The sequence below is a fragment of the Anopheles funestus genome, chromosome 3RL (genome assembly GCF_943734845.2).
Source record: "Anopheles funestus chromosome 3RL, idAnoFuneDA-416_04, whole genome shotgun sequence".
NCBI lineage: Eukaryota > Metazoa > Arthropoda > Insecta > Diptera > Culicidae > Anopheles > Anopheles funestus.
In genome coordinates, this window is record NC_064599.1 from 48,678,120 (window position 1) to 48,705,986 (window position 27,867).

General features: G+C 40.9%; 9 protein-coding genes across 11 annotated transcripts in view; 3 read left to right on the top strand and 6 right to left on the bottom strand.

Annotated features, from left to right (window-relative positions):
- LOC125769966 (protein Fe65 homolog) overlaps window positions 1-3,695 on the bottom strand; it is a 34,240-nt gene extending 30,545 nt beyond the window's left edge. Inside the window, exon 1 of one of the 2 annotated variants that reach the window (XM_049439062.1) lies at window positions 3,380-3,695. In XM_049439062.1, the coding sequence (XP_049295019.1) occupies window positions 3,380-3,386 (7 nt within the window). In that variant the 5' untranslated portion in view covers window positions 3,387-3,695. The remainder of the gene's footprint in view (window positions 1-3,379) is intronic. The other variant, XM_049439064.1, reaches the window with a different exon arrangement.
- Window positions 3,696-3,980: 285 nt separating this feature from the next.
- Window positions 3,981-4,914, top strand: LOC125769983 (ninjurin-2-like). The gene is made up of 3 exons (XM_049439097.1): window positions 3,981-4,320; window positions 4,395-4,580; window positions 4,646-4,914. Exons 1-3 carry the CDS (start codon window positions 4,231-4,233, stop codon window positions 4,829-4,831), a joined length of 462 nt encoding a protein of 153 aa, XP_049295054.1. The 5' UTR covers window positions 3,981-4,230; the 3' UTR covers window positions 4,832-4,914.
- Window positions 4,915-6,894: 1,980 nt separating this feature from the next.
- LOC125769968 (transcriptional adapter 3) lies at window positions 6,895-9,542 on the bottom strand. Its single transcript, XM_049439066.1, has 4 exons — window positions 8,910-9,542; window positions 8,160-8,844; window positions 7,227-7,623; window positions 6,895-7,157 (listed from the first exon to the last, which is right to left on the bottom strand). The coding sequence occupies exons 1-4, from the start codon at window positions 9,226-9,228 to the stop codon at window positions 6,993-6,995; spliced, it is 1,566 nt and encodes a 521-aa protein (XP_049295023.1). The 5' UTR covers window positions 9,229-9,542; the 3' UTR covers window positions 6,895-6,992.
- A 353-nt stretch (window positions 9,543-9,895) lies between these two features.
- LOC125769980 (uncharacterized) lies at window positions 9,896-11,203 on the bottom strand. Its single transcript, XM_049439092.1, has 4 exons — window positions 10,948-11,203; window positions 10,714-10,874; window positions 10,431-10,641; window positions 9,896-10,363 (listed from the first exon to the last, which is right to left on the bottom strand). Exons 1-4 carry the CDS (start codon window positions 11,017-11,019, stop codon window positions 10,271-10,273), a joined length of 537 nt encoding a protein of 178 aa, XP_049295049.1. The 5' UTR covers window positions 11,020-11,203; the 3' UTR covers window positions 9,896-10,270.
- Window positions 11,204-11,812: 609 nt separating this feature from the next.
- Window positions 11,813-12,969, bottom strand: LOC125769976 (histone H1-like). The gene has a single exon (XM_049439089.1). The coding sequence runs from the start codon at window positions 12,855-12,857 to the stop codon at window positions 12,135-12,137; it is 723 nt and encodes a 240-aa protein (XP_049295046.1). The 5' UTR covers window positions 12,858-12,969; the 3' UTR covers window positions 11,813-12,134.
- A 2,100-nt stretch (window positions 12,970-15,069) lies between these two features.
- LOC125769977 (histone H1-like) lies at window positions 15,070-16,801 on the top strand. Its single transcript, XM_049439090.1, has one exon. It carries the CDS (start codon window positions 15,185-15,187, stop codon window positions 15,887-15,889), a length of 705 nt encoding a protein of 234 aa, XP_049295047.1. The 5' UTR covers window positions 15,070-15,184; the 3' UTR covers window positions 15,890-16,801.
- A 517-nt stretch (window positions 16,802-17,318) lies between these two features.
- Window positions 17,319-25,056, bottom strand: LOC125769962 (ATP-dependent helicase brm). Its single transcript, XM_049439053.1, has 3 exons — window positions 24,099-25,056; window positions 18,243-22,575; window positions 17,319-18,164 (listed from the first exon to the last, which is right to left on the bottom strand). Exons 1-3 carry the CDS (start codon window positions 24,615-24,617, stop codon window positions 18,001-18,003), a joined length of 5,016 nt encoding a protein of 1,671 aa, XP_049295010.1. The 5' UTR covers window positions 24,618-25,056; the 3' UTR covers window positions 17,319-18,000.
- LOC125769975 (uncharacterized) lies at window positions 22,709-24,021 on the top strand. Its single transcript, XM_049439087.1, has 2 exons — window positions 22,709-23,494; window positions 23,575-24,021. Exons 1-2 carry the CDS (start codon window positions 23,024-23,026, stop codon window positions 23,950-23,952), a joined length of 849 nt encoding a protein of 282 aa, XP_049295044.1. The 5' UTR covers window positions 22,709-23,023; the 3' UTR covers window positions 23,953-24,021.
- A 472-nt stretch (window positions 25,057-25,528) lies between the features above and the next one.
- Window positions 25,529-26,941, bottom strand: LOC125769981 (acyl carrier protein, mitochondrial). 2 transcript variants are annotated; one of them, XM_049439094.1, is made up of 4 exons: window positions 26,661-26,941; window positions 26,467-26,577; window positions 26,002-26,089; window positions 25,529-25,933 (listed from the first exon to the last, which is right to left on the bottom strand). In XM_049439094.1, the coding sequence occupies exons 1-4, from the start codon at window positions 26,823-26,825 to the stop codon at window positions 25,842-25,844; spliced, it is 456 nt and encodes a 151-aa protein (XP_049295051.1). In that variant the 5' UTR covers window positions 26,826-26,941; the 3' UTR covers window positions 25,529-25,841. The 2 variants fall into 2 exon arrangements, with proteins under 2 accessions (XP_049295051.1, XP_049295050.1); XM_049439093.1 differs by lacking the exon at window positions 26,467-26,577 and adding an exon at window positions 26,261-26,386 and having other exon boundaries at window positions 26,661-26,939.
- Between the last annotated feature and the right edge of the window lie 926 nt (window positions 26,942-27,867).

The window sequence follows — 27,867 nt, forward strand, 5'->3', positions numbered from 1 at the left end:
ATGACGCAGAACAGATCTCGATTCACGCATCCAGTGAAAGATGAGCAGCACAATATTGTACAATTTTGTTTTCATTTCGCTTTATATTTATTCATCCCGCAAGAGAGCCCTACGAGCTAAGACGGTTGCAAACATAAACCTGCGCTCCTTAGCGTAGCGCACAACCACCCGACAACAGGGAACAAACTGCTAAGAAATGACGGGAGTAAAAAAGAATCACAACCGCAACGCACAGACCGAACCGTGGATGGTTCGGAAATGGAGACATTTGGGACATGTCATAAGAAAGACACAAGTCCTAGTTTTGCGTGAAAGGACACCTCCCCATGGGAAGAAAATTTGCTTTGCCATGTACAGCGTCATGCGGTGGCACCGCGTGGTCGATGTTTCTATTTCATGAATATATTTATTTCTTGCTGGATCCGGGGAGCTGGAACTTACTGCTGGAGATGTGGTTTAGGTACTACTTAGGGCAGAAAAACATATTTCGCTTTCCACCAACTCAAGAATCATCGTAATGAAAAACGGTGTAATGTTTGGTGGTCCGGCTCCGTGCTTCGACTACATTTAGCTACAACTTTGTATAGTTAATACTTTAGAGTGCGGTTGATGATTTACTTTAAGCTTCGACGAACATACACTAATTTGTCTTATTGAAGATGGCTAGAGTTTTCCAGCGTTAATTTTACCGGATTATAGTAAACAAAAAAAACGTAAGATTCACGCCCAATTCACTGCACTTTTTCACCGTTCAAGTGATAAATATTTTGCCTCTTAAATCGAACACCACTTAAATCTCAATTTAGACTAAAACATATCGATTTGTGTGGAGCCGAATGTAGCAAGCTAAATTGAAGTGATCGAAGCTTGTGATTTCTATGCTCCGAAGCATCCAAGCACGGTCAAAGGCACGAACATGAAACCTGGATGAATGCAAACCAAACCACTCTAACCCCACCTGGCGATGACCTGACTTCTTGGGTCTGTTTAGGTGATTTCATTTAAATTTTATACCTTTACCGAATGCTGCAACTGGGCAAGTAGCTCACACTGCCCTCACTGTTCTGAGAGTACACATGTTTCAGTAAGTACTCCAACCTGTTTACCTAGTTAACCCGGTAGCTAAACGAGCTTTCAACAACCCCTTAGTTTGGACGAATGCCAGTCGTGTGAGAAAATTGGTACGCCGGATGCTGCATTTACCTGGTTAATAATAGCGACCAGAACTTTCGTGGCGGGTTGTTGAAATATTCCACGAACGTGTGGGCCAGATTCTAAATTGGAAGCAAAGCAAATGTTCTAGTGCGATTGCTTGGTTCTCGATCTGTGTGAAAATTCGAAGAGGTGCAGATTCCCTAGTATCCATTTTACCCGTTGATTAAAATTTATTGATAGCGATATTTTTTAGCATTACTGATAGGTAGCTTGGTAATACTTTTTGTGGGAATAATTTGACTGTAATTTATTATTAACATAAATTAATATACAAGTTAAATATATCGAACCCTTAGTTATCATTTTACATAAAAGCTGGGATTAGAATTATGTTATTTTACTCAGGCATCGAGAGCATACGTTGGCTAGTCAAACAAAAATCAATTCTGTATGACAACTGCAATAATCGCCATTCTCACACTATGACCCAGTAAGCTGTAGCCAAGTGACTAATGTGTGTGTGTGTGTTTTATTAAGAAGAAAGAGCATCGAAACTTCACGGCTGATATCGTACGAAGCGTAACGGGGTGGAATGACTACAGATAAATAAAATAGTCTGTAACGCTCATCCGATGTCGCTGTCGGACGCCATGGCAATACTCAAGGCAACCATTACGTCCAGGCAACAACACAACAGGGATAGGACAATTTTTGCTCATAACGTTTAAGGCATCGTAACCGAGTAGCAATTGTAGGGATACATTTTCATTATAAAAATCTCGGCTTAACGTTGCAGCAGCTAGTGCAATCTTGTACAACATGTATTCCGTCTATCGCTGCGTGATACTTTGTTTGACCGGCATGGAGGCTTTTGGTGTTCCAACATCGTTCGCTACAAGCTGGTCAATGGCAATTGCTACATTGAGTACATGTGCCACATGAAGTATACATTCAAAAGCACAATATTCACTTAACAAACAATAGCCATTTTTATTTTAAACTCTAAACCACCATTACAACTAATTTCAAAATATCAGCTTTACTTCGTTAACCTATCAGACCTATCAATGAAATGATTTTTACAGAAACCAAGAGCATATGACTAAATAACAGTAAAGTAGATAGTAAGTGCTTTAAAAGTTTAAGTAAGGAAAAACGTATTTAAGTGCTCAACATACATAAATACTTCATTGATTGATTTGTAAAATATATTTTACAATAGAAATAAAACACATTTTCTTGCATACGAAAGCAAAAACAGCAGAACTTAAGCACAATTATTAAAAAAAAAAAAACAAATACAATGAAAAAACATTACACATAAAAATTAGTGATAAATGATTACCCTATACATTCGTTAACAAACTTAAGTGTAAAGGATGTTCCCTCAGTATATGAAAAAAACACAGGAAGAATCGTAAGCTATACTAATACATAGAATATTAAAATCGATTCGACTTTTGTGGCAACTCCTTCAAAATGATACAACAAGTTCCTTTTGGCTTCATCACCATCTACCCACTCAATGGGTCCGTGCAAACAGTTCAACCAACTACAAGAAGTCGCTTGAAGCTTTTTTGCGCATAGCCACTAGCTTTCCTTCTCCCTTCATTTGACTCGTTCTAATAAAGGATAAAGCATCACGATGCATCTGAAATATACATGAAGCATTCACTTCGATTGTGCACGTCCACGTTTTAACAGTGGCAAGGACGCAGCAATATGCTGACTATGGAAGCGTGCCCCCTTTGTGAAACGGGATGGAAATTGGTCCTTTTTGTCAAGCACGTTTGAAAAAAAAAACAAAGGACCTATGTTTTTCATAAATCAATTAATATTACATTATATAAAGACAGTTCTGGAAATATTGGCGATTGCTTGTTAGTATGAAATGAAAAAAAACTACATATTTGACTTATTCATTCAGAACTGCTTATAACTATTGATTACAATAGAGTAGATGATACTTAATGCTATATTCACTATAGTAGTGCTGTAAATGCAGTCTAGATTAAATTAAATAACGAATTTTAAAGAAAAATGCTCATACTAAAGCAGGCATTTGGTGTGGATTTTTGTGAGCCGGGTGTAAACGATAACATTTTCCAGATAATAACATAAAAATTGTAGCTGTACAATGTTTGTGCTTAAAAACTTAATATTATGAATTGACTTTAAAAAACTGCTTTAAAACATTGAACATAAAACATGTTTACATTCTTACCGTTCATAATCCTTATATATACGTAAGTTCCGATAGATATGATTCGTATATGAAGAACACTAGCAGGAACTGTTCATCACTCGCTGAGCTTACCGAGAATATCGAGAATTCTCACTGTTTCAATTATTACTGCGCTAATGCATCCTTCCACTAACAAATTCACTAGCATACTCGCATGAACTACTCTTGCAACCGAAGGCTTTTTTACACTTTTGCAAACAGATAAAGAAAAACAATCTCCGGCGGACAAAATATTTTCTCAAATCCATTCAACAAATTTCACAACCCACATAGCAGTGGACGACCATTCTCCTTTGACAATTTGGGAAAAACAACAACCTGCCTACGGCCCCAAGCGACCTTAAAGACCGTCTTTTGACGAACATGCGCAGTTCCTTGTGAGACAACAACATCCCTCTAGAATCGAATATCAAATAACGCACTACGGATGGCGTACAGTTTGGTGTCGCATGCATTAGCGCTGCACAGTATTCGTCTTACATTTCAAACCAACCGTTAACCACACTTAAAATTACACAAAATTTAAAATTACATTGTCCTCGATATTTCAGCTCGGTGACGTTTATCAGGTGCCGATAGATAACAATTTTAAGTGTAACAAAAAACCTAAACAGCACAATTCCGCAGGTAGTGGGTATTCGTATGGGTCAAGTGTATAGACTATCACACGTTTGTTAGTTGTTCTCCGAAACATCATCTTCGAGACGGGTGACATTATCGTGCAAAGATAAGATTGCATTAAAATGGTTATTGAAAATATTTCATGGGGACGCGTGCCGTCAGTATGCGATTGAACAATTACAGCAATAGACGCTACCGAGAGTAAAGGCATGGCAAACAATAAACTAGGAGAACAATCTACAACAAGGCAAGATTCTGTAAAACCTACAGATAGCCCTGACATATCTGCGAAAGATATAGTAAGTAGTTGGTTCTTGGTAAGCAAATACTTGTCACCAAGTTCCCAGACCATTAACAAATTCTTCCATTTCAGTTTCAAAGTATCAAGGGGCTGAATCTTAACAGCTATGCAACGCGTAAATCTATTGCACAAGGCATGCTTGACCTTGCACTACTTACTGCAAATGCATCACAATTGAAGTACATTCTGACCGTGGGAGAAGCACATCAATTTTACCACTTCCTACTCGTCCTGATCATTGTATCGATTTCTCTTCAGGTAAGATGGCCCTTTAGACTTGAAGGTGTTGATTTTTCTAAAAACATTTCTCGTTTCATCAACAGATATTTCAAGCGCTGCTCATTATCGTTCTGGCAGTTGTTTTCGACATTAATAAGGTTGAAGAACAGAAACGGTCCGACATCGTTAACAATGTGTTGATCGCATTCACAGTGATCAGTGTAGTAGTGAACGTGATAATAAGTGCGTTTGATATGAAATCTCAATCGGATGTTTTAAAGCAAAGTTAAGTTAAGCAGATTTTTGTCAGCTATAGCAGTGCCCTTAACCACTATTAACAAAAACAAAAATAAAAAATATCTAATATACGATATTTAATATACGTTCACTGCACATGTGGGTCAACGTTCATGGTTCGGTTCATGAAAGATTTTCAAATCTGCCTTTAAAAGACATTTTCTATTTTTTCTGTTTTCATGTTAGAATTTCTTATTTTTCAAAAACTCATTCATTCACGTCGAAATAGATATCCTCCCTGACTAGTTGCGAGGAACGGATGCAGCCATTTTACAGAGAATTTAGGCTGACTTCCGAATTGGCGGAATAATCGTTCTCTTTTTATCGCGCGCTGTTCACGTACACTGCACAATGGAACGAAACAAGGGGAAGAATATAGTTTTTAGATGAAAAATTGCAACGCAATCAATGTTCGACAGTCTTCCAAGAAAGAAATTTAACGAATGGCTCAATATTGGGATCCTAAGATGACGCGTTCGTCACAATTCCTCGGAACGTTTGAAGCTCTTTCACATCATGAAACGTTATTAGCAGAGAAAAAAATTTCGTAACTTGCTAACAAATAAAACAACGCACCAGGCATGGTTTAAAGCAGGCATGAGCAACCTGGGGCCCGCCGGGTGGTTTTCATGCGTCCCGCGAATTTAGTTTCTAAGTCTCAAGTCAAAAGCTCCATTATATCAAATGTTATTAAAAAATAAGCATGCAAAATAACCGGTTAATACAACAATCAAAAATAAGAAAAAAAAGAGTTTAAATTCTAATTCACTTTTCAAGAACCCAGCAATGCATCTAATCCGCAACAGACTGGATAAAAGGAGCTTTACTACATTCATTATTATATCAATGCATCCTGCAATGTGAAGCGCCAATCAGTTTTTATTTTTGAATGTGGCCCGACGCTCTAAACGGTTGCAATCATCCCAGGTTTAAAGCATGGTCGCTTAAGATGAGATAAAGACAACGGCCATCTTTGACGCATAATGCTTTTGGGTCAAGTTCAATTATTTAACTTTCTTTTCACAGGATGCTATTACCGAGCAGAATCATTTGACCTGAAGCTAAATATGTATATTGTTTCAAATATCAAGTTTTTAATGGTTTCAGAGAGCTATTCGTTTCGAATTGTCCGCTACTGATCTGACTTCGCAGAGAGTTTATAAATTCCATCAGTGTGCGTAATAGCTATACAATTTCTCTTTTACTTCTTAAGAACGGCCTGAAAATATGATTAGTAAACAATTTTTGTCAATTGATATAATGCGACATATGTAATCTTAACAAATTATTTGATCTCGGCATATGGCGATTTCAACTGGCTTACTCGTTAGGCTGATTTGATTGCGGCTATGTTCGTACGTTTTCTTGTAGGGATACCACGACTAAAAGGTTTATGCTTGTTCATCAACCACTCTTCAAGAATTTTCGAGAATTTTAGATCAAAATATGGCGAGAAATTGTTGCCATTTAACCCGATACACTGTTTATGAAAAATGCAAAACTAAATTTGTTCATGGCCTCTAAATTTGGACGTTGTTGTTTGCTTAAAAATATGATCAAATTAAAATCCAATTTGAATTTAAAAAAATTCCACTCAATAACAGAAAATATATCACAAAATATTCAAATTATAAAAATCACTACACGTTAACCAGCTTGCATTGGAAAAAACTAATAACTTGCGTATCACATAATATGATCTGGGTTCTTCAATGATCTGGAGAACAGTTAAATTTTTTTATTTTCCTTCGCGGGCCGCATGCGGATCGCAAGTCGTATTTGGAATGTCTGCTGTAAGCTATTAGGCAATTAGAATCGCCGGTTGGCAGCCAGACAAACGATTGGCAACGCGTATCAAAACGTCAATGTTGTAATAAGTGCTGACATAGTGCTAGGACAACAGCGACGGTCAATTATTTGAACACCACTCTTTGGTTATTCGAGATTTGTAAAAGTACTCACCTAAGATCTTGTTGCAGCTAGAAGTTAACTAGCATGTTTCAGATTGAAAATGTTTACATTTGTCATCTATGCCGTTCAGATGAATGCATACATATGATCTACTGAATTAAATTTATGAAGAAAATTAAATACATCGCCTTCTATAAATGAATGATTCGCATTCGCGTACGCTGTAAAACGAAAACCTGCCGGTTAATTCGTAGTTCTTCCAAATGGCCCATGCACAGGCATAAGTTCTAACTGATCCGAAAGACGCTTTTGTTCTTCCGTTAATCGATACACCTCATCTCGTTCCTGTTTGGTCAACGGTCGACGTTTAAGTCGCGCCGCAATCACCTTTTGATATGTGTCCATTATCTTGAATTGAAAAGAAAAAAAATCGTTAGCCAAACCCAAGAACACAAACACATTCAAAATACCTCTTACCTCTTGATCTACCCGATCTAGCTTTCGCTTGACCTCAATCCGCTTCATTTCGTCTTTTGCCATCGATTGGAGTTTACGAATTTCGTTTGAATTGTATTCCGCTATAACTGCGAGCTCGGTACGAACACGGTTGATTTCGGAGAGAATTTCATCATCCTGCTGACTTTTCGGCATGTCATCTGCATCAAGAATGCCCTGCTCGATTAACTCTCTGCGGAGCCTTCGCTCAATACTGATTCCATTTTTAAGCAATGCGACGGCACTGCGTGCATGATTGCTGTGCGTTGCGTCCGAGCTGCTGTTGCTGTTCTCGTTGCTACTACAGTCTGGATGGAGGTTCTCCTCCATCAGTGCCGATACGAGCCTTTGAGTCAGCGGACCAGTGATTCCTTCTCCCCTGAAAGTGATGGACATTATTAAAAAAAAACCATTACCAATAAACGTTTCGTTCAACGCAATGTACCACCAGTTGGATTAATTATTTGGCTGCGTATTAGAAGCACGTAAGAATGAAATTAAATGTTCCACTCGAAACTAAACTAACGTATAATTCGGTAAAAGCAATAAATAAGCAATAATGTCACGTGAAAAGATCAAACTATCGTTGCGAGTGAATTCAGACCTGCAACAGAGCACATTAATTCAGACCTCCATCCTCCATCTTCCATTCCCAATGGAAGCCAATGCTCGAATTCAAAACTCGATGAACAATAACCATATACGTTCGTATATAAAATTAAATAAATGCAGAAAATTGATGGAAACGTAAATACTAATTGAATAAGTAATATTTGTTTCTTCTGTTTCTTTTTTGGCTCTATAATCGGGTTTGTTCTAACTGCAAATTGTGTTTGACTTAACGAAAATGACAAACGATAGAAAGTACATGCTTCAACAAGATTCTCAATATAATACTGAGAGATATGTACTTACATTACTTTTTCTTTTTTGCTAGCATCACCATTGGTCAGGGTTTTGGACTTGGATTTGGATCCAACCGAATTTGCTACACCATCCTGTTCCTCCTTTATATCATCCGCTGCCCATTGAGTACTGTAATGCGGACCCAGTTCCGGAATGGGCGGAATCAGTGGGCCTGAATATTCCTCCAGCAGATCATCCAAAAGTTTTAAATCTTCGTGCGAGATCGGCATACAGTACGGTTCTACCGAGAGCCAAAATTTGTTCGGTGTATCATTTTTTGGCACGATCGGTTTCGAGCTATCGCTGCTCAAATGCTGTAGATGATGATTCTGAGGGAGAAACGGTACTGCATCCATGCTATCATCCGTATTTTGTGACGGTGCCGGAGATGGTGGCACAAGGGTGGATGAGTGCTTCATCTTTGACAGCTTCATCTGATGACCAAACAGCTTTCCGGCACTTTCTCGCAATTTCTGTTTCTCCTCCAAGCGCTTTCGCTTTCCCGGCGATGAAGGTGCCCGTTCCAAATGCTTTCCTTTGCGTTCGCGACGCTCGTCCGCTTTGTCAATCGTTTCCAGCTCCGCTTTTAATACCCGAGATCTCAGCGCAACCGTCGACAGAAGTAGCTCCAGCTCCAGCTGAATGGTGTCCAAATCTTCTGCCGGTATTAACTCTTCCGTAGTGTTTGCCAACGCTAGTCGAGATACAATTAACATATTAGCATAAAACTAGCTAAACAACTGCATGCTACATCCTTACCTGCAGTATACTTTGGTAACACCTTCGAGTTGTCCAATGTTTTGATGTGTGGAAACAGCACGGACTGATCTGGAGAACCAGGTGACGGAATGCTGGTTACTAGTGACGGTTTTACTGGTGGAAGCTTACTACACCCTGGTCCAACACCGACAGTGTTCGGAACAGATGACGCCCCTGCTGATACGCCACTGCCGGAGGGAAAACTGGATCGACTTTTCGACGATAATGAAATTCGCTTCAACAACCCTTTGTCCGTCATGATTCCGATTCCGAAGATATATCGACAAAGTTCAATTTGTTTACAAAAAGAACAACGCATACACCAAATACTCCACGATGGTTCTTCTGATGCGCCCTCACTAACACTATGGTAATCGTTTTGTATCAATTCGATTTCCTAAAATTTCACTCCAATCATCCTTCCTGAGATAACATTGATTTCCGCACCGCTCAATTGCTTAAAATTCTTCTTACTTTCAACGAATGTGCTATCGAAATGTTTACTGCAAGCACAAACAAATCCAACCATTGGGGTACATTTTTCAGAACACCATCAGCTTTGCTGCTGAACATAACCGCAAATGTCAAATCAAACCAAAGTCGTTACATAAAGCAGGTGCTATGGCAGGGTTGCCAGTTTACCAGTTTGTCGATATTGTCGATTTCATTGATCAAATTGCATTTCTATATTTTAATACGACTTTTATTAAAAAAAGAATATATTTTATCAAACTGCTACGATAAACCATTGCATCAGTTGAATTGAATGAAAAACTCATTTCAAATTGTAAAATGTAGCGCGCATAGTATTTCCAACGTTGCGCGGCAACTGGCAAAGCTAACAGCAGCAAACTAATAAACATGTTTTGAAACCAAAAAAAATGTGTCGATTGAAATAGAACAAAAAATCACTATGATGTCAGCTCATTATTGGCCATCATTAGACGACAACTGATTATTTACAGTGATCAAAAGACACAGCGAAATACAGTTTCCTTAGCACTTTTTATATCCCTTAACAATACAGTTTCAAAAGCTTCAAGTACATCAAGCTCGCTTCGCTTTAATGCTTATCTGTTATGTTTTTTCTGCGTTAGTTTTTTTTTTCAATTTACATCGTTTTTATGCATGGCTTACAAAATTTGATTATTAAGTAATCTTAAATCGACGATTAAAGCAATTCTAACCATCTGGTGAATCTGAACATTTCAATCTCTACGTATGCTCACGCGTACATATATTGTAATCGGCGATGATTCGTAATCGAGTAAGACAAACCAGCATACATTTCACAAAGAAACAGAAGACCAACACAGTATATGGTGAACGATATTTTACAAATTCCGTTTGACGGCGTAATATTATGGAATTCGGAAAGGCACAACCAAATTTTCCGTATGAGTCACCTTAATCTCCGATACAGCAACATTAGCCTTTTGCACCATGCTTTTGATCTGAAATGAAAACAAGAGTATTTGTATATACTCCAAATAAATGTATATTATCAGACATTCGACATACCATGGCCAGATCGTCCGAAGCTATCGGCACAGAAGCTAAAACCGGTTCTGGATTGGGTATATCCTTCAGCAGACTTGAGTTTTCTGTCTGGTTCGGGTGGTTTACGTTGCTCCATTGCTGCTGTAGCCGCTGTGTGTACAATTTAATGCGATCATTGTACTCACTAGCTTCTAGCTTTTGTGTATCCATTGCTGCAACATCTATGATATTCCTACAACAAAATATAAACCAATTTAAGTGATCCCGTGCTTAATAAAACTAGCAGCCATGTATCATCTCGTACTCCGAGGTTTCTTGTAAAATTTTTGCTAACGCTGACTGTTCATCTTTCTTGGGCACTGAATTGGGATACTCCTGGGTAAATGTATCGTTGTCTCGGCGCACAGCAGGACTATTGCTAACCGGATCGGCTAGTAAGTGAGTACGTTCGCTAGGTTCGTTGCCCTGACAAAAAGAATACCACGATTGCAACCAAACAATATAAAAGTTGAAAAATTTTGCGATGAATACCACCCACCTGAGTGGAAGAATCTTCTTGGCAGGTGAAACATCTGGAGGCATAACTCCACAGAGAGCGTACACATTCCATACTGGATCCCTATCTTTTACTCGTTCCCTGATTGTAGCTAATATGAATAATCGCTTTGTATTATGTACGTTGTACAATTGCTGTGAGCTCAAAACGATGACGAAAATAATCGAAAAGTGATAACTATTTCAATGAAGAAGCAACGTAGCTCTGACACAAGCCGTCAACTTGCCATGTTTTGTTTTGATAGGAGATGTTAAGTGGCTTTTACACGTTCAAATACAATTTTGAGACAGCGCGTCAAACGCTGTCTCGTGTGATGTTTAAAAAAGTGATCAATAAATTCTATCATTTAATTGCTTTTTAATTTTCTGCCCCGAAATAACTTTTCTTTTATGAAGGATAATCTAAAAAAATACGAATGGAATCTATTACAATACTAACAATTATTCGTACAATTTTACAATTCGTACAACCATTCTACTCCACTCTGCTGTTTGTTTTTTAGGATTTACAACTACATACCTATTCGTGTTTGATTTTGTTTCTTTGGCTACCATAAATACAAGGGTATGTGTGACAGTTTGCATGGAATAATTTCATTCAACCATAAAAGTTCGCGTTGGTGTCTTTTTTATTTCACATTAAAATAAGCCCTGTTAAAAAGAAATCCACGAGGTATACCCGACTATCCGCAATTCTTCGTACTATCATTCTCTTAAGAATGATAAAACCGAAAACGCAAAATTAATCTGCTCGGGTGGGATTGAGCCCATTTCAATGCTATCCAAAAAACTCAGAAACCAAGCTTCATAACTTCTACATAATAAGAACACAAATACTTCAAAACGGGTGATTTTGTACATATTGATAAGTTTATTTTTATAACATACATACACACATTGTTTGTAACTACTATCACACTTAAAATTAATATTTATGTACATTTTAACGTCAATGCTGAAAAACTAAGCTTTGTAACTTCATTGGAGTCGAGATCAAGAAATCTTTACACATTCGTCCGCTTTAGACCAACTGCAATGTTAGTCAACCGAACAATAAAGAGAAAATTAACTTTTAAGTAAATCATGCTGTAGTCCTAAAAAGGACTGTTGTGAGAAATAAAGCCGATGGCACCACTAGTAATCGTTTTCCGCCATTGCTAGTCGCAGATTTTACTTCTTGGTTGCAGTTGGCTTCTTCGCTGCCGCGGGCTTCTTCTTGACGGGTGTAGCAGCCTTCTTCGGTTTGGGCGTCTTTGGCTTTGGTGCTCCTGTCGTCTTCGAGGGCTTGGTCGCCTTCTGCTTTGGGGCTTTCACTACTTTCTTTACAGCCTTCTTCGCCGCGCCAGATTTCTTGGTCGCAGCTGCTTTCGGTTTCTTGGCAGCAGTTACGGCCTTAGCTTTCTTGGTAGCACCTCCTTCCGCCTTCTTCGTTGCCACCTTCTTCTTCTCGCCAGCGGCCTTCTTGGTCACTGCCTTCTTCTTCTTGTCAGCTGTTGAGGCCGATTTCTTCTTCTGCACTGCAGCCTTCTTCTTTTCCACGACGGGCTTCTTGGCCTCTGCCGACAGCTTGAACGATCCCGACGCTCCGACACCTTTCGTCTGCACCAGCTTGCCACTGGTCACACCGGTCTTCAATGCCTTCTTGATGAACGGTCCCAGCTTGGCCACGTCAACCTTGTAATTGGCCGACAGGTATTTTTTGATGGCCTGCAACGATGAACCGTTGCGCTCTTTCAGCGCCTTGATGGCGGCCACGATCATCGTGTTTACCGGAGGGTGCGTCGCTGGCTTCTTCGGCTTTTTTGTTCCGGCAGCAGCTTTGGCCTTTTTCGGAGACTTGGCCACGGCAGCCGGGGCGGCTGTTGCTGCGACTTCCATTACTGTTTCAGCCATTGTTCCTGCTGCACACTTCGATACGACTCACTTTGTTTTGAAATGGTTTGTTTTGATTTGCGATCTCACTCACACTGCTGTGACGTTTCACTTTACCACGACCTTTCTCATCGTAGTAGGGTACTCGATTTTGCGATCCCGGATTTAAAACACGATTCATCCAACGTTCACTGTCATGGCGTCGCTGTATGGCGATTTGAAAATTACCTTTTCCTATTTCCGCTTCAATCGCTTTATTTTACTAGAATAGTGCTTAATGTAACTATTGATTATCATAATCAAGATATCTACCTATCTAAAAACTGTCCTGCCTAAGATAGTGTAATTGGTTAAACTGCCTTAAATTGCAAGCGAAGTCTGAAAAAGCACATTTTTCAATTGAAGGGCCCGATAATATGCTAAATTTGAGCTATTTCCTACATTTTTCGATGGTAAAAATGTGTTCCAACCGTTAGAGGAACATCTATACTAACGGTAAAAATACCCTTATCAAAGCTACAACACCTATGATAAACTTAAATCAGTCATGTAAGTTGTGACTATCGAACCTCCAACATGCCCATCTCAGCTATCAGTACGGAGATGGCGAAGAAGTTAATTTCGTTTAAATTAGACAATTTTTAAAATATTTTCTATAATTTGGGGTCTTTGGAATGCTGGAAGGTTGGTTTCCTAAATAGAAAAGATAGCAAATATAGTAAAAAGCGGTATTTCACGGTATTTTCATCGAAAACGCACTTACGTGCATTGACTATGGTGGCGTCATAGGGAATGTGTCAGAGGGTTAAGGCATAGTATAGGTGAATTAAAAACAAAAAAGATGGGACGTTAATTTTTGCATTAAGGATTTAAATTACGTATGCTTGAAGAAAATGATTTAAAAATACAGTACCTAGCAGTTATTTTCCCTTTAAACTTAGTTAGTTTGCAATTATTGTTTACAGTGCATTTTACAGTCCATACACCAGCATATAGCACTGCAATATAATGGTCGATTAAATTGTTTTGGTTTTTAATGTTTCATGAAATATATGTATTATTGTTATACATACGGTACAGTATCGTTTGAACAATACCACACTATAGTAAAACTAATTGAAAAATAACATACATAACAGAATACTTGTAAAATCTTGAAAGATACTTGCAGCATAATATATCACCAACTCGTACTGCTGAATGACCTAGTTTCAGGTTTCCATTGAATTTGCTTAATCCACTTCAAGTGCAATAATTGTTAACACTAATTAAGAGTAAGATCTTTCATAAATTGCTAAAATATTAATAGAAATATTTTGAATATACGCCATTGAATATACGCCGAAACATTGTTGACATGGTGTACCATATCAAAGACAGGATAGTGCAAGATATTTTTTGTTTTAATTTTCAATAAACCATGTTTGAATTAGCATCTTTTTTAAACACATGCCATGAATAGAATAGAAAATGTATAAAATATATCAAAAAGAAATTTTAAAATGAAAGGTTTTACAATTTCAAGAACGACTACCCATTCCCTTCAGAACCAAGCGCCCGAAGGAAACGTAACAATTTTGCTATGACGCCACCATAGTCAATGCACGTAAGTGCGTTTTCGATGAAAATACCGTGAAATACCGCTTTTTACTATATTTGCTATCTTTTCTATTTAGGAAACCAACCTTCCAGCATTCCAAAGACCCCAAATTATAGAAAATATTTTAAAAATTGTCTAATTTAAACGAAATTAACTTCTTCGCCATCTCCGTACTGATAGCTGAGATGGGCATGTTGGAGGTTCGATAGTCACAACTTACATGACTGATTTAAGTTTATCATAGGTGTTGTAGCTTTGATAAGGGTATTTTTACCGTTAGTATAGATGTTCCTCTAACGGTTGGAACACATTTTTACCATCGAAAAATGTAGGAAATAGCTCAAATTTAGCATATTATCGGGCCCTTCAATTGAAAAATGTGCTTTTTCAGACTTCGCTTGCAATTTAAGGCAGTTTAACCAATTACACTATCTTAGACAGGACAGTTTTTAGATAGCTAGATATCTTGATTATGATAATCAATAGTTACATTAACCACTATTCTAGTAAAATAAAGCGATTGAAGCGGAAATAGGAAAAGGTAATTTTCAAATCGTCATACAGCGACGCCATGACAGTGAACGTTGGATGAATCGTGTTTTAAATCCGGGATCGCAAAATCGAGTACCCTACTACGATGAGAAAGGTCGTGGTAAAGTGAAACGTCACAGCAGTGTGAGTGAGATCGCAAATCAAAACAAACCATTTCAAAACAAAGTGAGTCGTATCGAAGTGTGCAGCAGGAACAATGGCTGAAACAGTAATGGAAGTCGCAGCAACAGCCGCCTCGGCTGCCGTGGCCAAGTCTCCGAAAAAGGCCAAAGCTGCTGCCGGAACAAAAAAGCCGAAGAAGCCAGCGACGCACCCTCCGGTAAACACGATGATCGTGGCCGCCATCAAGGCGCTGAAAGAGCGCAACGGTTCATCGTTGCAGGCCATCAAAAAATACCTGTCGGCCAATTACAAGGTTGACGTGGCCAAGCTGGGACCGTTCATCAAGAAGGCATTGAAGACCGGTGTGACCAGTGGCAAGCTGGTGCAGACGAAAGGTGTCGGAGCGTCGGGATCGTTCAAGCTGTCGGCAGAGGCCAAGAAGCCCGTCGTGGAAAAGAAGAAGGCTGCAGTGCAGAAGAAGAAATCGGCCTCAACAGCTGACAAGAAGAAGAAGGCAGTGACCAAGAAGGCCGCTGGCGAGAAGAAGAAGGTGGCAACGAAGAAGGCGGAAGGAGGTGCTACCAAGAAAGCTAAGGCCGTAACTGCTGCCAAGAAACCGAAAGCAGCGGCAACCAAGAAAGCTGGCGCGGCGAAGAAGGCTGTAAATAAAGTAGTGAAAGCCCCAAAGCAGAAGGCGACTAAGCCCTCAAAGAAGACAGGAGCACCAAAGCCAAAGACGCCCAAACCGAAGAAGGCTGCTACACCCGCCAAGAAGAAGCCAACTGCAACCAAGAAGTAAAATCTGCGACTAGCAATGGCTGCAGATGATTACTAGTGGTGCAATCGGCTTTATTTCTCACAACAGTCCTTTTTAGGACTACAGCATGATTTACGTAAAAGTTAATTTTCTCCTTCTTGTTCGAATGACTAACATGCAGTTTGTCTAAAGCGGACGAATGTGTAAAGATTTCTTGATCTCGACTCCAATGAAGTTACAAGCTTAGTTTTTGAAGTTAGATAAGAGTATTTTTACCGTTAGTATAGATTAGGGATGATAATTTCTTTCCGAACCTACTAGGTTCGCTCCGTTCCTTGAATGTTCCTGGAAAAAATTGAGGAAATGTTCCTATTTCTTGTCAACGATGATGATAAGTCCCACCTCTTACCCCAACACAGGTTTGAAAAGGACGGAATTATCTTTACGATATTTTTAAATCTAATAATAATACGCCAAAAACGAGTAAGTGGGTCTGATTATGATTTTACTGGAGGAACACCACAGCCAAGCGCAAAAGATTGCAGCCATGCTGGGCGTAACTCGTCAACATAATTTATTCAAGATATGACGATGTACTTCATACGACGACACTGTAATTAGGGCAAATTGACTAGCGTAGGGGTCTCCAAACTACGGCCCGCCCGAGGCCCTTTCCGAGAGATACGGAAATTGGCCCTCTGCTGTGGCTATTCCACTCAAAGCGGCCCGACATCTAAAAATTTTGGAGGCCCCTGGACTAGCGTAATTGAATCGCTAATTTGACAGTTTTAGAAAATATTACTTTAAATCTGAAAAGATACCCTAGAGATGTTTCACGAAATTTAAGAATAATGGACTGACTATGCGAAATATTGCAATAGTTGCCTGTCCAACTATCCTTACTGATGAAGCAATACAGATAAAGAAATAATCTAATTTTTACATTGATTCAAACATTAGATTTTTTATGTAGAAGTAGAAGATAATGTATGCATTTAAAAGATAACGTTCAATGCCCTGAACGGGGAATTTACTTCAGAGGTAGATGAAACATTCCAAATAAAATAATATCTTACACAAAACAAATATAAATAAGCTCCAACCTAGTTAGTAAATCGAGTATTATTACAATGCCTGCTTGTGTGGCATTAAAATCTCGGTGGAAGCGTTGGTCTGCGATTTTTAGCTTTTTTTAAATTTTAATTTATCCTCAATTAAATAAAATCGGCAAAAGATATAGCGAGTAGACAATGCAAAGACCATTATATCAATTTACTAAATAAATGCCGTGCCCCATCTTTCTGAAGGTATCTGTGATGCGTTCTAATAGCCGGATTAATAGTAACATTCTTTTACTAATGATGGCCGATACAGAGTTGTTCTCTCGGTTGGTAATTCAACACCTACATAAACAAATACCGTTTTTTTTAAACGGACGTGTTCGGATATGTTCAAAGAAGAACGCTACAAATTTTTATGTTGATTCCATTACACTTATTAATAACTAGATCCGAGCGATACAAGCCTGTCTAATAAGATTAATAATAGTTGCATGGCAAAGACGCCACTTCCTATCAGAGTGCTTAAGGAAAAAGAAACCCAATTCTTCCGTGGTTTGTCTTTACACGGCGATTAAAACGCATGTACTAGCTACAGTAACACAGAGCTATAAATATTCACCTCACTAAAAGAAAAGATTATACCATCTATGAACTCTATGAATTGATGATACAGCACAGAATGATACTGAAAGGAATTTGCCTTCGTAAATAGGTGGTCGGTAACAAGCCAGATCAATCTATTTGTTTGTTTTTTAATTTCTGTATGAAAGCATAACCTATTTATATAAAAAAATAATCATTTTCAATTCTTTATCTCCATATACGGTGCATCAGATACGTAGCATTATCTCACCTTTGTTGCACAGTTAATGACGCAATAGGATTAAAAGGATAAATTATACGTTAAGGATAGACTTGGCTCCTATTTAAATGTGCCCTGTGTATTTGTAATTTGTAGAACTAAAGTGTAGCGCATTGTATTTAAAGTTACTTATGATCGTAATACACACACACTGACCTAAAACCTCCAAATACATCCGTTTGCCGCTATTTGTCAGTAAAAGATAGATCCTTTGCAAATGTTCCGCACATTTAATCAATATCGTCATCATCGTCCGAGATGGTATATTTTTTCTGCGCCCGCTTCCTCCTTACAGGTGTCGCTTTCTTTGCGGATGAGCTGGACGATGTTGATCCTTTTGATATTTTAAGTTTCATCTTCACACTGCCTCCTTCCTCATCCGATTCATCTTCCTCTGTAAATACAAATAATGGATAGTTTCGAAGTTAGTACACAAAATAATAATGTACCATAATCAATCTCGGTGACATACCTTCCTCGTTGGACTCCTCTTCCTCATGAGTGTCCAAAATCTTTGCCTTTGCATTGCTAAACACCGACTGCAACTCTAGGCTATCTTCATAGATGAGTGACGCCTCTTCGTTGTACGTCTGAGCATTTTGACACAATAGGAAAAAATCGTTCTCCAAATCTGCAAAATCGACGTATTTCGCCTCCTCAATGCGTGCCAATATTTTCTTGATATCGATCGGTTTCTTGATCACCTCGTAATAGTCGGGTAAGTCACGTCTCGAAGGTAACTTGAGGAACGGTTTGCTCAGCACGCGTCCGTCAGCATCGGTGTACTTGATAACGGCTTTCAGTACCTTTTTCATCTGCTTCCTTATCTTCGGATCGGTGATGCCCTTCTTGCGTTTCGTCATCGTCGAAACAATGCTCTCGTCGTCCGAATCATCTCTTCCCCTGCCCTTTCGCTTCCGTCCCTTTCTTTTCTTTTCTCGTTCCTCTTCCTCGAGCTCCTCGTCAAAATCGGCTCCGTCATCGATTGCCTTAAGCCACTCTTTCTCCGTCAAGCTGTCGGTATAATCTACTTCCTTTCGCTGACGCGAACCACGACCCAAAATCGACGTCTCTTCCTCGTAATCCCATCGGTCTACTTCCTCGTCATCCTTCGTCAGCCAGTCGGGAAGTTCAGCTTCGTCCAATAGACGAGGCTTCACTTCTTCCGCCTTTCGTTCGGCATCCATCTTCTTGAATAGCTCCAACTCATCGTCGGTACGTGAGATCATTAGATTAATCATCTCATCGTCTGGTACCTCGTTTTCCTCTTCTTCGTCCATCTCATCCTGGTGCAAAATGCTTTGCAAAAATTGTTGCCGTTCGCTGCCGGTCGATTTTTGATCGAACATGCCGGCCTGAATGACTTTTTCGTCCATGTTGAGCTTATAGCGGGCGGCTGCCAGAATACGCTCCTCAACAGAATTCACAGTCATGAGCCGCAAAACGCGCACCTCGTTTCGTTGCCCAATTCGATGCGCACGATCCTGTGCTTGCAGATCTTGATGGGGATTCCAATCGGAATCGAAAATAACGACCGTGTCTGCCGTCTGCAGGTTCAAACCCAATCCACCGGCACGTGTCGACAGCAGAAAGAGGAAGTAATCGGAATTTTTCGAATTGAACTTTTTCAGTAAATCACCACGCTCCTCTGACTTGGTGGTACCGTCCAGACGGAGGTAGCCGAAGCCTCGCCACGAGAGGTAATCTTCTATAATCGTCATACATTGAGTCATTTGACAGAAGAGTAGTACTCGATGTCCGGTAGCCTTCAGCTTAGGTAGGATACGATCCAGTAGTTCAAATTTGCCGGACGCACGGTACAGATCCGGACCAGTGACCGTTCCTTGGACACCAATATGATCGCAATATTTTTCCTCTATATGCTGAAACATAAACGGATGATTGCAGAGCTTACGCAGTTGGACAATCGTGTTCATGAGAGCCTTCGCACCACCCTTGCCCTTGTTGCCCTTCTCGGAACCATCGGTCAATAGCACTCCTTTGCTCTGCATGTGTTTGTACAGCACGCGCTGCAACCCGGACATGTCACATTTGATGATGTACTCTACCTTGTCTGGCAGCTGCGATTCGACCTCTTTTTTTAAACGTCTCAAAAGGAATGGACGCAACACCTTATGCAGACGGCGAATAATGAGAATTGTCTCCTCCTCGTTTAGCTCCACCTTTTCGCCTGTTGTAGCAAATGGTGCATTAAACCACTGCTCGAATGTAGAACAGGACTTAAAAATAGAGGGTAACAAAAAGTTTAGCAAAGCCCACAGCTCGGGAAGTTTGTTCTGTAACGGTGTGCCTGTAAGCAACAGTCGATGTGGCGCATTATAGTGAGTGTTAAGCACTTGCGTCAACTTGCAGTGGTGATTCTTCATTCGATGACCCTCGTCAATAATCATGTACTTCCAGGAGATCTTCGCCAGTACCGCCTTATCCTTGATCACGTATTCGTAAGTAGTCAGCAGCACATTGAACTTGGTTGCTTTCATTTGATTCTGAACGGCACGACGGCCAGCTGGAGAACCTTTGTAAGCAACTACACCGACTGCTGGGGCCCATTTTTCGAATTCCAACACCCAATTCGAGAGTGTTGAAAGTGGAACAATAACCAAGTATGGACCGTTGTTTTTCTTCTTCTCCATCAAATAGGTGACCAGAGCAATCGTTTGAATCGTCTTACCGAGACCCATTTCGTCTGCCAATATGCCATTGAGATTATTGTTAAACAGTGATACTAGCCACTCGAGGCCCTTGATCTGATATTCCTTCAGCTTGCCATTCACTAGAATCGATGCCTGCTCAGTGACCTTCTCGTGGACCGTGTGCGCAATGCTGTAGTACGTTTGCTCTTCCGTCTTGTACTCGTCGTCTTCCACCTTCGCCTTTTGGATGACTTCTTTCGTCTTGGCATCGTCGGTCAGCTCCTGTTCGCGCGTTTTCTTTTTACCTCCTTCGGATTCCTCCTCATCGTCGTCGGCGTCACCATCGGAAATAACATATTCCCAGCCGGGATGCAATTGTAGCCAGCTGTGCAGATCACGCAAGAACGGTGCATCATCACCTGAAATCATCTTGCCGGTAGCTGTTTCCATCACCGTCACGCGACAGTCCGATGCCTCGCAGTGTTCATCCAAATGCTCGATATCACCGCTCTCGAGAATGTGACGTTTTAGCTGCTTCTTGCGCTGTACCTCATCGTCCTGCTTTTTCTTTTGATCCACCTTGTGTTGTTTGACCATCTCGGTAAGGTTGCTGATGTACTCATCCGTTTGCGAAAGCAAGAACGCCAAACGTTTGTCCTTTTTCTGATCGATAAGCTTACGGTAACCTTCTTCATCTTCCGCCATCAATCGACGCATACGTTCTTTTTCAATACGCTCCTGTTCCTTCTTCTGCTCTCTTTCAGCATTCGCGTGGTAGTTCATGATGCCCTTGTTCAAGCGACCCAGCTTAGCGATATTATTGCGATGGTAGTCCTTAAAATCTTTGCCGTGTTGCAACACAGAGGCCAAGAATTCCTGATGCTTCTGGCGCCGTTTGCGCTCCGCTTCGAGTTTCTGTTGTTTCTCTAGCTTTTCCGTAGCACGTGCCTCTCGCAAACCTTGCCGTTTGGTACGTTTATACGCCTTTACATTGACGGCCGTTTCGAGTGTTGTGTCGCGTCGTGTACATTGGACAATTTCGCTACGTAGCTGCCGCTGAAAGTTCAGAACACGTAGTGCTCGCAGCTCTATTAGTGCTTTCATTCGTAGATCTTCCGGCATTGAGGCTGGCAAATTATTAAGCTCTTCCAGACGGAGTGCTATTCGTGCGGCCAGACGGTTCTCGCGCTCTTGCAATATTGTTAACGGATCTAGCCCGGCTGGTTTGGCAACGGTGGTGACGCGGTTTTGCTTCGGCATCGGTTGCATCGTTGGCGCTTGCGCCGCCGGTCTTGGACCCGGACCGCCAGCAGGTCCTTGTGAGCTGGGACGGGCAGGTTGGCCGACTGAGTTTAGCAATTGCTGTTGCGGATGCACGTGTGATGCACCTGAATGTGGCTGTTGCATTTGCTGTTGTTGTTGCTGCTGTTGCTGCTGATGGTGCGGGCCATGTCCAACTTGGGGTGGACCACCCATTGTCATACCTGGCATTGGGCTTTGATTAGGAGGGATACCCCCACCCGTGCCTACCGGAGGTTTGTTGGAACCAATCGCATCTGACGTTCCCGGTGGTCCCTGCTTTCCTGGCGTACCCTGCATGACAGGTGACGGTCCTCCAGGATGATTCGGAATCTGTGGAGGTCCTGGCGTTTGTTGTTGCTGGGGACCCTGTTGCTGATGTGGCGGTTGCGTTTGCTGTTGCGCGACTTGTGGCGGCATTCCCGGTTGTGGTGATGGTCCTCCGGCAGCGTTCGGATACGGACTGGCTGGCGGTGTGGGACATTGTGGCGGTGTGCCATCGGACCGTTGGGCTAAAATTTGTGAAGCCAACTGTTTGCTTATGGGCTGATGGCGAACCAACAAGCGGTAAGCCATGATTTGACCGCGCAATTGATGGAGCTGTGGAGCATTTAGATTCTGTTGCTTAGAATTAGCACGTAATGCTAGCAGCTGTGAATAGCGCGGATCTTCTTGCAATCCTTTCTCTTCCATGGAGTCAATTGCCCTTTGTAACGCGTTTAAATTTTCCTGACCCGGAGGTGGTGGAGGTCCCGCTCCAGGCATCAATCCAGGGTTCGCAGCTCCGGGAGGCATTGCTTGTCCCGGTCCGGGTCCACCCACACCTTGCATCGGAACTTGTGGTGGAGGTCCCTGTAAGTTATATAAAATACAACATGAGCAAACAAATGCAGAGTACAAAGATAGATAATTTTACGTATATACTCGTCTAGTGAGGTATGTTCAGTGACGCAATAACCTTAACTTGGTTTATAGAATTATATGTCGACAAGTTTGACGAGCCTACAAACAATACAATCTTTGCGGATTTACACGGTGCAAACACGAACACGGGAACGAAAGGTGCTCTCGAACCACGACAACGCGGTTCGTATTTACATAGCTTATCTGACACACACACACTAGTGTAAATGCGCCAAAACCAAAAGTCATTGGGCGTTTGCGTGATGCTGGAGCTGTCTTCATACGTCGTTGAACCGGGAACGACGGCGGTAGTATAGGTATTTGCTGTGTGTTTTAGTTTATCGCAAAATTCCAAAAGATCTCCATAGAAATTGCTATTCTACGCTTTCGTATCATCATGTGTGACGAAAAGGAAATCAAAGAAGCTTTCGATGTTGCGCTGGAACTAGTGAAACAATGCAATGAAATAGTATTGGAAGGGTTCCGTTCCGCTTCCAAGCGGGTTGAAGTGAAAGGTAAACACTGGGATCTAGTAACCGAGTACGATCAACGTGTGGAGAACGTTCTGATAGCAGGACTGCGGCAACACTTTCCTCACCATAAGTTTTGTGCGGAAGAATCATCATTTGCTAGCGGGGATAAATTGATGCTCGGGCCAGAACCGACATGGATAATTGACCCAATTGACGGAACGGTTAATTTCGTACGAGGTGTTCCATTCACGTGTATTTCCGTTGCCTTGGCGATCAATGGTGAAATTCAGATCGGTATTATAGCGAATCCGACGACCAATGAACTTTACACCGCCATTAAAGGGCAAGGGTCATTTTTGAATGGTTCCCGTATCACAACGCGCGCAACGAAAGAAGTAAGTAGAAAATGAACATTTTGTCAATTGTTTTGCCCAATCTCGTTAATCGTTAATATTTTTGCTTTCCTTTTCGACAGCTTAAGGAAGCTTTGGTGGGGCACGAATTTTCAATCGGAAGCTACCAACCCATACGGGCAGCACTATTCGAGCGCGGTCAACGATTCATCACTGAATGTGTAGGGTTACGGGCCTTCGGTTCAGCTGCACTTACGCTGGCATACATAGCTAGCGGACAGATAGATGTGTACAGCATACAATTTCTTAAGCCTTGGGACATTGCTGCAGGCTCTTTGCTTATCCAGGAAGCTGGAGGTACAGTCATTAGCATCACAGGAGGAAAGTACGATATCATGAAGCCGGATATTATAGCAGCGAGTAGCGAACTATTGGCACAGAGGGTACTGCAAATTATACGTGCAGTTGATGAAGATTTAAAACAAGTGAAATCAACGTAACACCTTTAGTTCGATCAATAAATTTGCATTGGGTTCTTTTCCAGCTAAACAATAAATACGTGCAAGGGGATTCTTTTTTCCGGTAGCCTGACGACACCTTCTGTACCGAACTAAAAAGAGGGACAATATTTGCTTACTATACTCACCGCATTTGGTGGCATTGAATGGCCTGGATAGCCCCCCGGTACCATTCCTGGTGGCAAAGGTGGACCTTGCCCCGGATGCCCGGTCATACCGGGATGTGGCGGAACCGAATGACCCATTACAGGATGTGGTGGATGTTGTGGCATATGTTGGGCTGCTTGCGGAGGCATATGATGAGGTGGTCCTCCCGGGCCATGTCCAGGAGCACCCTGCGGGCCCGGAGGTGGTCCATTCATATGTGATGGGTGCTGCGGTGGTGGAGGTCCATGAGGATTGGGTGGTTGCGTCCCGTGTGGCGGCGGAGGTCCTTGCATTGACATATGTGGACCGGGTGGAGGTCCTTGTTGCGGGGGTCCATGATGACCAGGGGTTGGCATGTGAGACGGTACCTGACTTTGACCAGGATGCGGCGGAGGAGGTGCCTGCTGGTAAGGACTGTGAGGCGAAGGTGATGGTGCAGGGCTTTGCGATGGTGCTTGCGGTGGAGGCATTGGACTATTTTGTGGCGTGGGGCTAGCCATCGATGTACGTTAATCACAATCTAGTTATAAAGTATTTACAATGGCCAGTAAGCACAACCAGCACAAACTTCAGAAAACCATCGATCCATTAATAGCATAAGCACTTCAAACACCGCTTCGCTGAGTTTCACTGCGGCTTGCCTTTGCAATAGAAAATGGCTGCCGATAGGGTTTGGTTGCACTGCACATACACACAACAAACAACGCTCTACGAAAACACACACACAACTGTTATCGTGAAGAGTGACAATTTATGCAATCCACACTTTCAAATACAGTTGTTATCAATTCGCACTATTTTTCTGTTATTCTAAAAGATTTATGCAACTTTTTTGTTCAACGCATCCCGTACAGTCACGCAGGCCGCTTTGTTCATGGTTGAATGTAATTAATGTCAAATGAGCAAATTTTTCTCATTTTTCCGGCGTTCGTGTCAAAGCTTCTCATTTTTGGTAGATTCGAGCAGTTTTTTCTCACTTATTCGATCTTTTTTTCTCACATTACTCGCATTCGAGCAGATATCATCAAACAATTCTCACACTCAAAATCCGAGTTGCCAACTTTAAAGGAAGTCGAAAGACGATTATTTCGATACACCTGCAATAGTCGCGTGGAGTATTATTGATGTAAACAAATGAATAATTTTTCAATTCTTGCGTTGAATAACACAACCGATCGAACTTGCACAAAAAATTGACGATTTCAATGGATTAGAATTTTAGTTCATGCTGCATTATATTGTACACATTAATCTTTGGTACATAAATTTCCTCAATTATTACCGGGTAAAACAATTACCACATATAGTGCTAATATCATATTGTTGTTTAGGTGCTGTAAGCCGTATTCTTTACTACTTCTGAAAAAAAAATCAAATGTACATCAATATCGATTCTCCGAAAAACATCATATTTTTAACAGGAGCGACGAAATAGCAGATACATTTTATTGTAGTTATGGTATTATTCTATTTGTTTGCTCTTTTGCAACACGGAGTGACTGGAAAACCTAATTTGTTAGGTGTGTTCTTACGTTCCATGAGCAGATATTATGCCCTCGTTTTTAGATTTACATACAGCGTCCTTTCTTGCTAGCAGCATGCAGACGACGTTGGTGACCATGAATTGTATCTGTTAAAAACATTCATCATCAAATTCTCATACTAGGATCTACAGCATCTGACAAAAACTGGGTTTTTACAGTTGGGCCCTGCTTATGAAAACCTTATTCATAGATATCTTCCTTGTCAGCAATATACTGAACAATGTCGGCAGGTCTGAAAAGCTTTTCTGCGTCTCCATCGGGAATTTCAAAGCCTGCAATAAGAGAGTTAAACGACCTATTATAGCTAGGCGCAGTTTTAATTTCGTTTAGTATTTCTTACCGAATTCGTCTTCCATGGCCATTATCACCTCGACGTGATCCAGCGAGTCAAGCCCGAGGTCATTGATGAAGTGCGATTCCAGTGTGAGCTGAAACAAAATGTACACATATATTAATATTTGCGGATGCGTATGATGCTTCCGTAATCCGTGGTACAACAAAAACAATCGTTGGCAACGAGATGAGTGAGATTGCTGGTTCTCATATTGCGTGTAACTAAAGTACTACTGAAACAAAATCCTAACAGCAACAAAACGTACCTTTTCGGGATTGACTTTGTCGTACAGCTTTAGCACCAGCAGGACACGCTCTTTGATCAGCTGTAGTGTTAGCGGTTCTTTAGCACTGTAATTTCTGACTATCTCTAGTTGCCATCGACCATTTTTCTACGGACGTACGGACGGACGGAGGGAAGGGAGGAAGAGAAAAAGAAAAACAAAGCCTATCAAATCACTAGAATTCGCACCTTATCCGCTGTAACTTTATCATAAGCTCCAACAACTTTCAGCACACGTTGTTTGACCTCATCAACATTTGGTTTGGTGGAAAAGAATCTTTGTCCGTTCCATACTTGCGGCTGTAGCAAAGGAGTATCGGAAAAGTGTGTTACATAAATGGGGCTCCGGCACGAACCAGACAAAATAACACAGGGTTTCTAACCTCAATGGGGGAGAGCAGCGCAGAGGCCGGGGCTGTCAAAAACTTCTCATTACACCGATCCCGCCGGACAACAACGACCGAGGACACCGAACGTGCCAGTATGCAACGAAGCAAGGACGTATTTCGGCAGGCCAGGCCGCGTACACTATTCACCAACGATGCCATATTCTGGTACGGTTTCACCGATTTCGGATGGCAGTTAAACACTCGCGAATTCTTCGCCTCCTGCTTGCACGTCGGAGAAAGAGATAGTGATGCGTTGCGATGAAATTCGTTCCTAGAAAAATTGGAAACACAGAGCGATGACAGCAAAACATCGCGTAGGGTGATCGTTTATACCTGTTGAAATCGTTCTTGAACATAGTCACTGGAATGATAGTTTGCTTCACATCATGCTCCTAAAAACATGTGGAACGTTTTCGCTGCAAAGTGAGTGGAATTTTTAATGGCATAAACAAACTTTTATGCGATTAGATTACTTTGTAAATTCGATACAATTCCATGTTCCATGTTCACGAACCTGGTTGCTCCAGGCCTTTTGCGTGGTTTGAAAACAGCTGATCAGATTTTTAGATACAATAGTAGCCCCATATGATCATTGAATAAAAAAAGAATATAATAGGTATATACCCAGGTACATTTGTTATAATGTACTAAGATAATGTTTTAAAGTACACAAAAAATCAAATTAATATTTTGGGATAGTTTTCAAACTATAGATATATTTTTTTTGATGATTGAAAATAACAAATACACAGAATAGTCGAGGCAGTTATAGTATTTTAAGTCACTATGGATTTTGAAGAGTTGGACCACGTTTTCCCAATATCTATTGAATGAAAATGATATTTGTCAATTTTTAAGACTGGAAATGAATCGAGATGAACTTAGAAAAAAAGATATTTTAAGCTAGATAACTTTAACGAACAACCTGGAAATTTATTTTAGATAGAATGATGTTCCAAAAATGAATGAATACCGCCAAAAACTACATGGAAGTTATATTAATAGATTTATTGTTTATTGCAATAGCAACATTCGAAAAGGACTATAAAATTGTTTTATAATGCTTTTTAAATATACAATTGGTTCACGGTCTAAGTCTGCTTGAAGAGTCCTCTAAGCCGCTCACGATCCTTCGCCGTGGTCTGCCAATCCATTATCTAGGTCTTTCGGGTAGACACATCAACTATGTTACTCCATTTCA